The 15,166-nt window shown below is 38.8% G+C and overlaps 2 protein-coding genes across 3 annotated transcripts in view; one reads left to right on the top strand and one right to left on the bottom strand.

Annotated features, from left to right (window-relative positions):
- Positions 1-6,351, bottom strand: part of evi5l (ecotropic viral integration site 5 like) — a 46,457-nt gene extending 40,106 nt beyond the window's left edge. For both annotated transcript variants that reach the window (XM_008414323.3, XM_008414333.3), the window contains exon 1: positions 5,974-6,351. The gene's annotated coding sequence lies outside the window, so the exon portion shown is untranslated. The remainder of the gene's footprint in view (positions 1-5,973) is intronic.
- Positions 6,352-7,843: 1,492 nt separating this feature from the next.
- LOC103467730 (DExD-box helicase 39A) lies at positions 7,844-15,111 on the top strand. The gene is made up of 10 exons (XM_008414387.3): positions 7,844-8,001; positions 10,156-10,363; positions 10,541-10,668; positions 11,223-11,499; positions 11,659-11,777; positions 12,709-12,840; positions 12,930-13,039; positions 13,747-13,891; positions 14,003-14,150; positions 14,847-15,111. Exons 2-10 carry the CDS (start codon positions 10,156-10,158, stop codon positions 14,861-14,863), a joined length of 1,284 nt encoding a protein of 427 aa, XP_008412609.1. The 5' UTR covers positions 7,844-8,001; the 3' UTR covers positions 14,864-15,111.
- Positions 15,112-15,166: the final 55 nt, after the last annotated feature.

The following is a 15,166-nucleotide window of genomic DNA, read 5'->3' as shown; positions in this document are numbered from 1 at the left end:
TCCCATTTGAAAGCATGTAGTAAATGGCAATACATAATCACTGGCTTAATTAGTGGTACCAGCAGTTGATGCATTTTTCCACCAATCCAGGACAAGAAGGTTCTCCTATAAACATTTTCCCAGGCTGAGGATTCAGATTGAGGGATCTGATTTGCACAGTTTCTCTAGATCATCCAGAGCCTGTTTTACAGTAAAACTGAGATGTATTTCAGCATATTCCCTCTTTTTCCAAAAATATTGGAAGAAGCAAAGTTTGGAGGTTTTTTTTCTAAGTCTTAATCTTATTTAGTCTCAATTTTGAGATGTTTGGTTTTTTTTTGTCCAAGATGCCACACCGGAGTTTTACCTGTTTTACAGTCCACCTCACCATGTCTGGTAGCAAAATATATAACAATCCTCCTCCTAGTGTCCAGTTACTTAAAAAATATAAATCAGGGTCTCATCATATTTTTACTAGCAACAGGAAATAAACATAACTAGAAACGCTAAGAAGAACTAATGTAAAACAGAAACGAGGCTGATCTAAACACAGAAAAACAGTTATTAAAGGAGGAAAATATTAGTATTCTTCGTTAATGCATGAAACCTACAAGACTGTGCAGAACAACAAGGTAAAAACAGATTGAGGGAAAAACAAGGGTGGGTATACTTTCTTTTTTTGATACAAGATGTAAACAGTCTAATCGATGCTTCATATGCAGCTCAATGATGCATCAGACTCTGTGCTGATAGAGTTCTATTAATATTCAGGCATCTGTACATCAACTACCAAAGGACATAATCCAGCATCATTTTTTTGGCAACAACAAGCTACCCTCTATACACCCTTCAACAGCGCAGCCTGCACAACTCTACGATTTATGCATTTTCACATGCTCATGTCCTGCAGCAGATTTTTTTTTATTCTCTGGTTCGTCTAAAGCAAAGTTCTTGTGTTGATGCAATACAAGTCAAAAAAGACACTTTTCATGCAGCCGTATGTTTCTATGATTTTCCAGAAATGGAATGTTGTGAATGGTGTAACTTTTATGTCAGAAGAACCATCACGACCTGCAGCAACTGAATTTCCATCACAGAAACCATGAATCAGAACTGGAAAAATGATTCTACACTACAAATAAAAATAGTTTTTGGCCTCACAAAAAGAGGCTGTAGGATCTAGGACTACCAAGCAAAACATTCAGTAGTGGGAGATGTTTGAAAGGAAGCAAGAAAAGCAGGAATTGCACACCTCAAGAAATTGCTAAAATATACTGATGCGCTTCTTCGTTTAAATTTGACATATTATGAAAAATGTAACCCTCCATGATCTACCCTCTTGACACAATAATAAACTCAAGTTTTTAAGGACATGGTGGCTTTTTAATTAACTTAGTTGATTGATAAGACCAGTCAACTTTAGATTAACTTAATGAATGATACTAAAACGTCTTACTCTCTGTATAGAAGCCAAGCTTGTTTCCACTTTTTTTTAGAAAACACATGCATACAACATCACAGGTCTGATGAGATTTCTCTTATTTCTAGTCAATGAGGCTTAACCAAGGAGAATGTTAAACTACTTTGCATCCGATGAATGAATATCAATAAAGACGTTAAAATTAGCAGCATAGCACAACACAAAGTAGCACATCTATGCCCTCGTATCTGGCAGATTTTACACTCGGTTGGATCCAGTTACAAATCTACAGGCTGAGAGAACAATGAGCCTAACAGGTGATGCTTCCACTACAGCAGCCAGGTCATCAAGCTGCTGCCTGTTTCCATGTGTCAGCAAAGCAGACGAAGAGCAGAGCTGCACACACACAGGCCGGCCAGCAACAAAGCAGCCACGCATTGACTTCCTGACTTTACATAAATAGTATAATTAAGCCATGTTTTTGTCCTAACATTCACTTTTTGTGTGGATGTTTCTGCAGAGCAGCTCTTCATGGCATTCATCACTGATTTTACAATAGTACAGGTCAAGAACTGGTTTATTATTTAAAGATTCTGGTGATTTTAGTCTGCTCATGTAAAGTTAGGCTGCAAAATATTAACTTATTAAAACAATAATGATTCAATATTTCATTAAATATTGTTGAATTTTATTTATTGTAATGTGTGGAGGGAAATATGTCAAAAAGCGTTTTTTTTTTATTTTTTATAAACCAATGCAAAAATTCTGAAGAAATGAATTTACAGAGTTTGGAAACACAAGAGACATGAGTTGACTCCTTCACACACAGGAGCACGAGTTCATCTGAGGGCAGTTTGGCCATTGAAGATCCAGAATACACAGGCAGGAAATGATACAGTTTTTTATGTATCTACTAAACATGATGCTGGTTCAGTTTTTGTTCACTGATAAACAAGGATTGATAATCAATGGAAACAAAGTGTCTAGTTAAAATTTTTATGTTCATTCAATGCTAAAAGAAATGAGGAAAGAAGCTGTTCAATACTTCTTGAATCCTATTGGATAATACCAATAAGCTAATTAAAGGAGAAACACCAAAGCTTAATTGATGACCCCAGGCAGAGGCAGCTGACATAACATTGACAGAAAGTCTTCAACACACAGCAGCAGCTGCCAGTTGTCACAAGCTGCAGTCATAAATCAGCACCGAACAGTTAGAAAACATGAGCAACGACACTGAATACATTTTGTATCAACTTGTACCTTATATTTTACAGTAATGTTTCAATTGTCATTGTTATGTATGAGTGTGTCGTTTGCTGCTGTGGTTTCTTGGTTTAGTTTTTCCTCTTTCTGCAGGTCTAGAAACAGACTGTGTGGTTCTGACTTGTGTTCCCTCTGTTTGAGCAGCAACATGGCCAAAGCTGTAATGCTCCACTTACGACCACACTTTTCAGATTTTTAAAGTGATTTTCAAAAATAAATATGTATAGTTTTCCTTCTACTTTTCTAGTAAACACTATTTTTTGTTTCTCCATCACAATAAAACATGACACAGCTTGTACATTTGGAAATATTCAGAGGGAATGAATACTTTTGCCTCTACCTCTGCTGTTCATCTGGACATATCATACAATGTTGTAGCTATGATTTAATCCTCAGAAACTTCATCCTTCATCCTCATCAGTCTTTCAATGCTACGAGCCAAATATGAGACCCATGTTTGATGCAACCGTTCCTGTGAGCGCAACTGAAAACAGACGCAGACGGTAATGAAGTTGGACAGCAGCAGGAAAACAAATGTATGTAGACGTTACGCCTGGTTCTGTTCAGATTAGCACATCCCTCCAACACAGGTAGCGCAGCAGCAGAGGGGAAGATGGAGTGTGGTTGCGTGGCACGGTTTTCTTTTGTTCATGCACGATTGTGGAATCTGATAAAGAATAGGTTTTCGAATTATCACTACTCAAAAAGAAGGTCACCATATAAAGTGAGAATCTGATATCTGCTTTCTTGATGGTGAAATGTGCAAGTTTTGCACTGAAAGTCGATTATGCAGATAAGCCTTAAAGTTTTACAAAGATATGAAGAGAACAGTATATTGTGACCTTAGAGCTGATGCAAAATGCTGCATAAAAGGTCTTATTTAAAAATAACAGGGTTCATGAAATCATTGAATAACTTCCCTTCCTAGAAAAGTGCTTGAGGAAGCTCTTTCATTTTATGACAAGTCAGATATAATCCTCCAGCATCAAAGCCCCAAAGAAAAATCCCTTCCCCACCATTTATTGCACATGCAGAGTTAAAATTATATGTGTTTGGAATAGATCTATAAATGTGAAGTCATTTGACTTTCTGGCTCCCAGTTTAGATCGCTACCGTTTCCATTTATCTCTTAAGTTTAGCATATTTAAAGGATCCACCTGGTTAAGGGTCAGAATAGCACAATTATTCCTGATGAGTTATAAAATACATAGATAAGGGAGAGAGTTTATCAAACACTTCACTTCCTTCAGCTATATAAGCACTGTAAAAAAATTTACTTCAAAGGGTAATCCTAAACATTAAAATGATTTAAATTTTGCATACTGACTTTCAAATAGTTATGTTCATTGTTTTTTGAAGCTTAAACCACATGAGCAAAATCTTAATTAAAATGTGTCTACTTATGTTAGAATTGCACAATATAGAGCAAATATATTGTCATCATAATGTCAGTGAAGAACTGACATACTATTTGTTATAAACTTCCATTTAATATTCAACACTGGTTAAACTCAAACAATATGATCTGCTTTTTGAGGTAAGAAATTATTCCAAGAGATTTTAGTTAAAGTTTAACTTAAAACGTTGCCTCAGTCAGTGACTATTCTCTCTGACCTTCCTTTACCAGTAGGTAAAGTATAAACTTATATTTCAGAGGAGCTGTGTTATGAATATGTTAAATTAGTAACAGTTAGAAATTGTCAAGTAAATTGTTGCTGAGAAAATTGTTACATGAATTTAATGTTTTGTGTCCTAATAACTGAATTTATAACATGAAAGAACAAACCAGATGAGCAAAATGATCTGAAAAGTGAGAATTTATATTTTATCTCGGTTGAGTTACCACACTTAAACAACGGGCTAAATTTAACTTATTTATGGGTGAAATAAATCACAGATTATCTCTTCATGGTGGCACTTGTTTGTGCTTTGGAGATTTCTGACAGGAAGGGAAAAATGGAGGACCAAAAGGATTTTTATGAGTTTGACAAGAGATGAGTGATGGCAACTCGGCATGCTCCAGATCCACAGTTCTTGTGGATCTGGACCGTATTTATTATTTTGTCCAAGGGAGGGACAATGGTGAACTGGCGAGTGGTGCACCAAGCCTCATTGATGTACGTAGAGAGCGATGTTTGACTGGTGTTGCCATACCACCAAGCAAAAATGTTCAGGAATGATGTGAGGGGAGTAACATATTGACCCGCTGACTTGGCCTCAACACTTCACTGATCTCAACCCAATTGAGCATCCAGGATGTGCAAAACAATTGTGATCAACGCAAGTGTCATCTCACAAACTTTCAGGATTTTGTGAGATGACACAAAATCCTGTGTCATCTCACAGGATTTGAGATGACCCAGACTTGGGTCCACACAAAGTCTGGGTCCGACTTGGTGTGGACCCAGACCACACCAAGTCGTGTGGTCTGGGTCCACACGACTTGGACCCAGACCTTCAATGATACCTTCAAGGGTCTAGTCAACAGATCAGGGCTGTGTTTGCACCAAAAAGGAGAACTAATACACTATCAAGCAGGTAGCCATAATCTTATGCCTCATTTGTGTTTTTTCTGAGCATTTTAAGCTGTTGAAGTAGCATAATTTCAGTTTAGAAGTACTGGATAAATGTACTTGGATAAAAAAAAAAAAAGTGTGGAAATTGTTGCATCAGTTTTCATGGTTAGACGCTTATTAGGGTGATCTCCGCCACTATGAGAGCTGAGCATGACTCGTGCTTTGGGTTTAAACTTAAGAGCCAGTGATCTTATTGACAGATCTGTTTGGACACGACAACTCGTTATCCCGGTCTAATGCTGTGTGCTGCCTGGGACCGATGGGCCTGCGTGCATGCTCTGCAGCTGAATCATAATACGGCTGGATCCACATCTGTGGTTAAAATGACAGACCCATCATGGCTACTCCGTGGCTCCGAAAATCCCCAGTTTCTAACAACAACATCAACACGATTGTGTAACACATGAAATGAGGACGGGACGTTAATGAAAAGCTGCATCTACATAGCCACACACGCTGCTGCGTGAAGAAATACGGTTTATGAGCAAATGAATGGGCCGCATCCCTGTTGGCATGCTGCAACAATGACATGTTTCACTGAGATAAATGGAGCAGACAGAACCAGGAATAAACACGGGCCGAAATGAGTCACCAATCTGAATTTAGTTCCGTCTGTTTTTGAATTGAGAGGCTGCGGGCCTCCTTGACACAATACTGACATTTCCTTTGAAAAATAAAACCTTAAAGAAATAAAAATAATAATAATGAACAAAAAAAATCGCAAACGCTTACCTGGACTCAGTTTCCATAATCACGGCGGACGCGCTTAACGTCGTTTCCACGCCAGTCGGCCGTAAACGTTAGTTATGAGCTAATTAAGCCCTTAATAAAACACCGAGGACGAACACAAACTGACGGTCCAACGCTGTGCCATCCTCCTGCCGTCGCTCACCCGCGAGGCAGCGCCGCGACGCACAGCTGGTCGCGAGAGCTCCGTGCACGCGACGCGGGGGTCCGAGCCGCGTTAGCTGGTCGGAATGTTTCCACAGGCCACCTTTAACATAAGCATGACAGCCGTGTGATGCAGCCAACGACTCAACAGGGATGTGGTTATAACACACCGGCCCGCATCAATCACACGGCGATTCACGCAGAATGGCTGGCGTTCTGCGGCTCCGACTCAGAGAGAGGTGGGGCGCACCAATCAGAGTGCGCAAAGACGTCTGACTGACGTCTCTCCAACCAATGGCGGAGCCCATTTTGCGGGAATGCTGGAAAATTACAGAGAAAAGAGCCAATCCATGTGGAGTTTTATTCTGCGGGAAGGTGGGCTCCGCAGGTGACGCGGATTTATGTGGGTAATTCATCCAAATATCTATCTATCTATCTATCTATCTATCTATCTATCTATCTATCTATCTATCTATCTATCTATCTATCTATCTATCTATCTATCTATCTATCTATCTATCTATCTATCTATCTATCTATCTATCTCATACGTGATCGCAACCATTGATAAAAAAGTAGCTAAATACAGAAAGGTCTTTAAACAAATAAATATCTCTGTTCTTCTTTAAAACAGTATTCTTTAATCTCAATTTAGTACTTTTGCAGTTTGAACAGCAAAAAAAAAAAACAAAACAAAAAAAACTTGACTGCATGTTGGGTCTCTTTATTTTCTTGACCTGTTCTGCAGTCTCTTGTTAGTTAATCATTACACCTGTTTTGCATTAAGACTTTCCGTCTTTGTGCAGTTTCTGCTGCCCTGTTCTGATCTTTGTGCCTGGGAACATTTCCTTCTCTTAAACCTAAACCCATAATTTTTATTTTACCTGCTTTGCAACAACTTTATACTTTAATCCTTTTCCCCTCGTTACTGATTAATTGCTAAAACCCAATGACTGTCTGCTGGCTGATCACAGACAGCCATTTTTTAAGAATATTGTTTATAAGTTCATTTCATAAGCTTCCTACGTTGATGCCAATATTAAATTGCCGCCAAAGTGACAAACTTGATACTGCATTTTCTCATGCTTACATCCATATAGAGGGCTCTGTTGGTTAGGGTTTTTTAAATTTTGATTTACAATATTACAACACATTTATGTAGATTTAATGTGAAAGTTCAACACTAAGTCATAATTGGCAAGTGGAATAAAATGAATTAACAATTGTCTAATTTTTCTTTTTAAAAAAACCTAAAAGTGTGCCATTCATATTTCCCCTTCACCCTGATTCTCAAAAATGAAATGCAAAGGTTTATAGCTTTATTCATGATATTTAAAAATATTTATGTATTGTTTAATGCAGAAAAAGCTTAGGTGACCAAAACAAAATCTATATATTCTTTTTATGTCCCATTCACATTATCTCTGAAACAATTCACTGTGATGCTTGTATACCCGGTGGAATATCCAGAGTGTTAGCTTTATCTTGATAGTGAGAATATGTAAATATAGTTTGTAATTTGTGAAAAAAATCAACTAGCTTTGGGCATGCTATCAAGCAAAGAAAAAAGAACAAAACTTACCAAAATGGCGCTTTGCAAAGAAAACTACCAGCTGTGGGAAGTGCTGCTGTGCTAAGCGTGTAAATGTAAAGTTTAACACGTATTAAATGGGTATCAATTACACCATTGTCTAAAAGGTTGTAATACTTCACAGTCCTCCATACTATAGCGCCCTCTATCGACTCTATTCCGAATTTCGGAGGTGTTCGCGAACGCAGCATCTTCGTGTCCAGCCTGCTCTCTTGTGAATAGCCGTTAGCTGGCAGGATAGTTGACGCTAAATAACAGCAGCTGAGGACAGACTCAAGGTGACGACACACTATGCTTTCACTTTTCATAACGCATTTGCGGACGTGTAATTGTGTGTAAACTCCAACCTGCAAAGGAACATTTATATCATTTTCCAGTTGCATTGGAGACAATTTCAGATGTAACATTTGCTTTGCTAACTGACGTGTTTGGCGCATCATTGTCAGACCGTTGTAAATTGGGCTAACCGTTTGTGTTTAGGTGAAGTTATGGCGAGGAGTTTTATTTCTATAACATGTCGAATTGAAATCGATCTCATATGGCTGTGGACTGGAATATTAGAGGCTGATATCCCATGCACAATACTCGTCTCTGCTGAGCATGCTAACCAGTTTGTATGAATGAAGGAGAAAGACTTCATTGTTTTTGTATATGCGTCCGTTAGCTCAGGTCAGCGCGTCCAACAGTCTACAATGCTTAAGCCCGGTATGTAGTAAAATACATAAAAATCAAAGCAACTGGTTAATTGTGAATAAACAAAGCATTCTCTTTCAATATTTATTTATTTATCTTTGGTAAGCCGGGGCCTGCTAACGTTAGCCAAGCTAACATGCAACCAGCATAACACTGAAACTTAGGATTTAGCTATAACAGCATCACAATGCATCATCAAACACCCTCTAACGTTTAATAAGTCATACGGCGAACAATCATAGCATTGTGTTACGTTGCTGGTCAAACAGTGCTGACCCGTTGTGGCTTTGCCTTCATTAGACCCATTGCTGCAACCAGGACGCCAAGATTTTAGCAGCAGATTCCTTTTAATGTTCTGTTTTTGAAGTAGGGCCTACCTGGGTTGGACTGGTGTTTCCCCGCACATCGAACAGATGTTCAATCGGTTTGAGATCTGGGGAATTTTGTGGGGGAAATCAACACTTGAAACCATTCCTGAAATACCTTTGTTTGTGACAGAGAGCGTTAACGGGCAACAAAAGTCCATATAGCCATCAAAGGAAAACTCTTTCTACACAGACTGATCTGCAGCGATGCAACATCATACAGGATAAAATGCAATGCACTGTGAAACCAGACACCGTTTACTTCAGAAAGGCATTAACTTTCTCAGAAACTTGTTCTGCAGTAGTTCATCTGGACATTCACTCTGTGTGTGGGTCAGTGGACATTAGTTACCATGACCTTATTGTCAATTCACAGCTGTTCCTTCCTTGGACTATTTATAGACCACAACAGACGCTGAAGGTGATACAGTTCCTAAAATGTATCACCTTTTTTTTTTCTTCTGAATCTGATGAATTAATTTAGTCAATAACTGAACTCTGTGATTAATATATCTCATCCAGATCCCAGATGAAAAGATATTCACTTTACCTGTCAGTAATCTTATACCTCCTTGTTTTATACTCTACATAGTAAAAACAATTTACAAAGTAAACCAAAAGCTCAGCTGATTAAGATCTACAGCCACATTAGCAGCAGTAACATCTCTCACACTGCCGATTAAAACTTGGACTTCACTTATTGAAAATACTCAAAAGTTTGTGGAGGTTCGACAGAACTTGTTTAAGCTTTGTTTGAGTGAAAGTCAATTGTTGCATTTAAATCATCTCGGGTATAAAGTTTGGTTTGAGCCTTTTCTTAGAGTTTGCTCTCTGGTTTGGATCGTGACTTCAGCTGTTGAACAGCTGGCATCGCCAGATTTCACTCACTGGTCCACAGCCAAGTCCACAACTGACTCAGTGACTCTTTGTTTCTGCTTTTCATGGCTTCACAAAAGGCAGAAATCGTCACCCCTCCACCTCTGTGTTTGATAGTTGGTTTTAGGTTGTAGATTTTTAGATTGGTTTTCTCCAAACATGGTGTCAGGCTTTATGTCGAAGCATCTAATTATTCATCGTTTATTGTTCAAGATGCTTTGTTGTTAATGCCATAGATGCCATCTATGCTGCTGTGGCCTTATTATTATTATTATTATTATTATTATTTATTATTAAGAAAAGGCAAAGCTTCCACATTTTCCACATGTAGTCATTAACTTCACAGGTTTCAGTTTGCATATTTAATATTAGATTTAGTTGGTTTCTTGGTTTCTACAGGTAATTGTGAGTTAAGTTGACGGGATGCCTATTTCATGAGGTTCCTTGAGAGTTTCTTGTGCGTTTATTTTTCCCCTCCTGCCCCCGATTGTGATTCAGATGGCAGAGAATGACGTTGATAATGAGCTTCTGGACTACGAGGAGGACGACGAGCCCCAGGGGCTCCCAGAAAGCGGCACCCCTGCCAACAAGAAGGAGGTGAAAGGTTCCTACGTGTCCATCCACAGCTCGGGCTTCAGAGACTTCCTCCTCAAACCAGAGCTGCTCCGCGCCATTGTTGACTGCGGTTTTGAGCATCCTTCAGAAGGTAGCTCACATTCAAAACCTCAAATAAAAAGTTACTGGGTGAATTAATTGTAAATATTGGTTATAATTTTGATTCATAAGGGCATTTTGATTGCAGCTATTTAGATCTTCATTTGATCTATGTGATGTCTGAAGGTCTTTCTTATTATTAATTCTTTTCCATTTTTTAAATTTGTAGTTCAACATGAGTGCATTCCTCAAGCTATCCTTGGCATGGATATCCTCTGCCAGGCAAAGTCTGGCATGGGAAAGACGGCTGTGTTTGTGTTGGCCACATTGCAGCAGATTGAACCTGTGGATGGCCAGGTGAGTGGATCTTTAAAACACTCTCAACCCTTGAAGCACCTTTGTTTCCCAAGCTGGTGTTTCTGCTTATTGGTTTTCTAGATGATCAATATTTTGGTTGGTTTAAAAGTTAATTAAATGAAACTTTGGCCAAAAAGACAAATGTATTTTCATAGCATATTTCAGCAGCAAGATTAATTTTAATTTGTTAATTTTTCAACTAATCAAGGTTTTAAATATTCCAAATTACTGTTTATTTTGGAAAATGTATATTTTGTCGTTTTCCCATCACAAAATCTTTGTTCTTTTGGACAAAAAGGGCATAAAAATATTCAAAAGTTAAAAAAAATACATGAAAATGTCATATTTCTTATCAAGTCTGAAGTTTTTGAAAAGATGTGATGCAGTGAAAGTGAATAAAAGGGTTGAAAAGGCTGAGTCAGTCAACAATATGTTTCTTTACAGATCTTCTAAGCTGCTCTTATAAAACCAGCAGCTTCAGTAGCACCAGGCTTTAATAGAAAAATACAGAACTGATGGCTCTAACGCGACGCTTCTCATTTTGTTTGTACCAGGTCTCTGTTCTTGTGATGTGCCACATACGAGAATTGGCCTTCCAGATTAGCAAAGAGTACGAGCGCTTCTCCAAGTACATGCCCAACGTCAAGGTGTCCGTGTTCTTTGGCGGCCTGGCCATCAAGAAGGACGAGGAAGTCCTGAAGAAGAACTGCCCTCACATCGTTGTAGGAACTCCAGGCCGCACGCTGGCCCTCATTCGAAACAAGACTCTGAGCGTGAAGAACATCAAACACTTTGTGCTCGACGAGTGCGACAAGATGCTGGAGCAGCTGGGTGAGTTAGAGGATAGTCATCTGGATGCAAAACAAAGACGACAAATTATACCGACGTGTCGTGATCGTTCACGGTTTAGTTACTTGTGTGCATGAAGAATCTGTTAGAAAATGGCAAATGTTAAATACTTTTCATGTATTATTTATTTTTGTCCTTCAGACATGAGGCGTGATGTGCAGGAGATCTTCAGACTGACACCTCATGAGAAACAAGTTATGATGTTCAGCGCAACACTAAGCAAGGAGATCCGCCCCGTCTGCCGCAAGTTCATGCAAGATGTGAGTTTTTACAGATTCATGTTTGGATGAGGCAACCCAGGTAAAAATGTGTGGATCCTCTTAGCGGTCTTATTTTTACCTCACCCCATAGATCTACCGTAGGAATTAGGTGTGGTGGTTTGTTATTTATTTGCTTTGGTGATCAATATTATTATAAAATATAACAGCCAATAGTTGTTGCGCTCTAAACAATCTATTGCGATATGAATATTTCACACACTGATATTGTGATGATGATACATTTGCAATACATTCTGCTGCCCTAATAATAAATATGGTATTTTAACTTGCCAAAAAGTCAAAATCACTTGCATAAAAACCTGTACCACAAAGGAAAATGTATATAGCTAGGACAAAGTGTACAAAAACAAAATTTGAACTACAGTTTGTATCTCTGTTTTTGTTTAGAAATGGCCAACAATAAAACAGTCTGAAAGTTGTTGATTTAAATTTAATGTTTGAGAATCTATAAAACAAATTTCCACAGAATATTCCAGTATTTGTTTAAAAAAATTGTTGATTATCTTCAAGATGCCAAGGACATTTTTTATTGAGTGTGTACCTTTGTTGCTTTTGTCTTTTTTATTGTACCTTAAAGTGACATTACCCTGCCTTCAGGTGCAGGTTAGCTCATACATGCGTCTTACTGTTTGTGGTGAGTGTAATGCGTTGCTCGCAGTAAAGCCCCCGTAGCTTTGCCCACCTGTGGCTGTTGGTGTCATAAGTGTCCATTTCAGGGGGACAAAGTGAAGCTCCTCAGCAGTTCTGGCCACAGGCAGCGGCCACATGGCTGCGCTGATGTGCAGGAGAACAGACACAGAGAGCAACCAGGAAGGGCTTTTAGCTTCTCTCTTTGTGCTTTACGTTCCTAAAATAACTCATAAATGTGTTGATACAGCTAATTTTACTCATTTGTTCCCTTCCTTCGCAGCCCATGGAAGTATTTGTGGACGACGAGACGAAACTGACACTGCATGGCTTACAGCAGTATTACTGCAAGCTGAAGGACAGCGAGAAGAACAGGAAGCTGTTTGACCTCCTCGATGTGCTCGAGTTCAACCAGGTACGCCTGATGCCTCTTCCACCCCTCTCGATTTGACTTTTACCTTAATAAATGGTTAGAACTTCACATTTTCCTCCGGCTCGTGACAGGTGGTGATCTTTGTGAAGTCTGTGAATCGTTGCGTTGCCCTGTCGCAGCTGCTGGTGGAGCAGAACTTCCCCGCCATAGCAATCCACCGGGGGATGGGACAGGAGGAGAGGTAGGAGCTGATTTCATCCAGCAGCAGAGGGTTGTCATGTGATGCATCGCTCACCTTCTAGTGTTTGGGTGTTTTGTAGAGATATACCAATCCAATATTAATATCCGTGTCCCGATATTAAAAAAAATTGTAGCTCGGGTATCGGTGAAAGAGTACCTAATTCACAAATTCAGATCTATTTAGTCTAATTCTGTGCCTTCTGCTCTGAGTGACGTCATGCATTATTATTTATTTTACATTATATTAAAATTCATAATTTCATTTAATTTATTTTTACATGTTTGACCAAACGGACAAAACCTGTTGTTTTTGTCAGTTTCAGTGTACTATTTACTTTACATTGGCTCTTGTACTCTCTATTTCTCTGACTGAACAAATTAAAGCTGTGTTGTTTTTACATGTTTGACCAAGCTTGTGAAGATTTAAGTGTGCTGTGCTGCTGCAGAATTATCAGATACATTTTTAACTTAGCACATTTATCTCTGTGTTTAAAAAAAAAAGAAATGTTTTAATTTATTCCAGATATGTTTTCCTGCATGCTGATGCTCACCCTCAGATATCTGCATCAGTATCGGCAGTGAAAAAATGTATTGTTGCATCCCTAGAATTCTGTTAAAAATTGTGATTATAAAATTCTTATCAGCTTTGCCCTCACAGCGCTCGGATGTAAAGGAATCATTTTTTTGAGGTTTCCTGTCCCTCTCCAGGTTGTCCCGGTACCAGCAGTTTAAAGACTTCCAGAGGCGGATCCTGGTTGCCACTAACCTGTTCGGCCGAGGAATGGACATCGAGAGAGTCAACATAGTCTTCAACTACGACATGCCTGAGGACTCTGACACATACCTCCACAGAGTAGGTTCAGATCTAAACCATTTGGTCTTTGGTGTGGTTTTAATTTGGGTGGATTGGTAGAAATGGTAAAAATGCGTTATTAAATTATTATTATTATTTTTTTTACATCAGGTGGCCCGTGCAGGCAGGTTTGGAACCAAAGGCTTGGCCATCACCTTTGTTTCAGACGAGACTGACGCCAAGACCCTGAATGAAGTCCAGGATCGCTTCGAGGTCAACGTGGCTGAGCTGCCAGACGAGATCGACATCTCCTCCTACAGTAAGTTTCCATGTGGCAGAGCAAGGGTTAAAGGAGCTCCTCATCCGGTACCGGTATCTTAACCACATGTGCTCTGACAATCAAAACCTTACATTTTATGTTCACACATATTACAGTGCTTTGAGTATTCACACTTTAAATGAGCTTGTTTCTAATTTTGTCACATTACAGCCACAAACTTTAATGTATATTTTTGGATTTTATGTGACAGTCCAACACAAAATACTGCAGACTTATTTTACAAGTAAAACATCTGAAAGGTGGAATGCAGTTTACCACCAGTGAAACAATCTGGTTGAATGAATTCAAAATCGAGTTTTTGCACCACATAGATGGAGGCAGCATCATGCTGTGGGGAGATTAGGGATTGGGAAGTTGTTGTAAAGTATTACTGTGGCGTCTAAACACAAAGGCAGGGCCATTATTCAGATTTTAATTTCACTGAGTTTTGTGTTTTAACACGAGAAAGTGTGGAAAATTCAATGGATGCCAGTGTTGCTGCAGAGCACTCACACTTTCCAAGTCGGTCTTTCACTGGAGGCAGCACTGGTGCTTAGTAAAGCAGTGTTTGCTATTCAGACATTGTAATGTATAAATCTTTAGCGGTTAATTTGTTAAAAAGTCAGAATTATAAAGACATTAGACTTCTCCGTTGTAGCTTTTCGTTTTCTAACGTTTCTGTTTCTGTCTATGCAGTTGAACAGTCCAGATGAGTTTGCGGCTGCAGCCAGTGAAGACTGTTTCTATGACTACTGTTGTTGCTGTATTGTTGGCAGAAAGGAGGAAATGAAGAAAAATCCGTATTTGTTTAAATATAACCCTCCCAACATAAATGTAGTCAAGTTCAAAAGGCGTTTTTTATTTTCAACATGTCTTTGCCGAGTGCTTGTTTTAATGTTTCCCTTGTTTAAACCATGTTTTCAAAAATATTGTTTTGGTTAAATAAATTTTTTGTAACTTACCTTTTTGGTGTTGAAGTCATCGTTAAATAATCTCTCATATACAAGTATTTTTAC

Source organism: Poecilia reticulata, chromosome 1 (assembly GCF_904066995.2).
Source record: "Poecilia reticulata chromosome 1, P_reticulata-male-v2, whole genome shotgun sequence".
NCBI lineage: Eukaryota > Metazoa > Chordata > Actinopteri > Cyprinodontiformes > Poeciliidae > Poecilia > Poecilia reticulata.
This window is presented reverse-complemented; position numbering and strand designations above follow the sequence as displayed.

Coding starts and splice junctions, on each gene's coding strand:
- LOC103467730 (XM_008414387.3), top strand. CDS start 10,156: ATGGCAGAGAATGACGTTGATAATGAGCTTCTGGACTACGAGGAGGAC. Junction 10,364..10,540: donor TTTTGAGCATCCTTCAGAAG/GTAGCTCACATT, acceptor TTAAATTTGTAG/TTCAACATGAGTGCATTCCT. Junction 13,040..13,746: donor GGGATGGGACAGGAGGAGAG/GTAGGAGCTGAT, acceptor GTCCCTCTCCAG/GTTGTCCCGGTACCAGCAGT.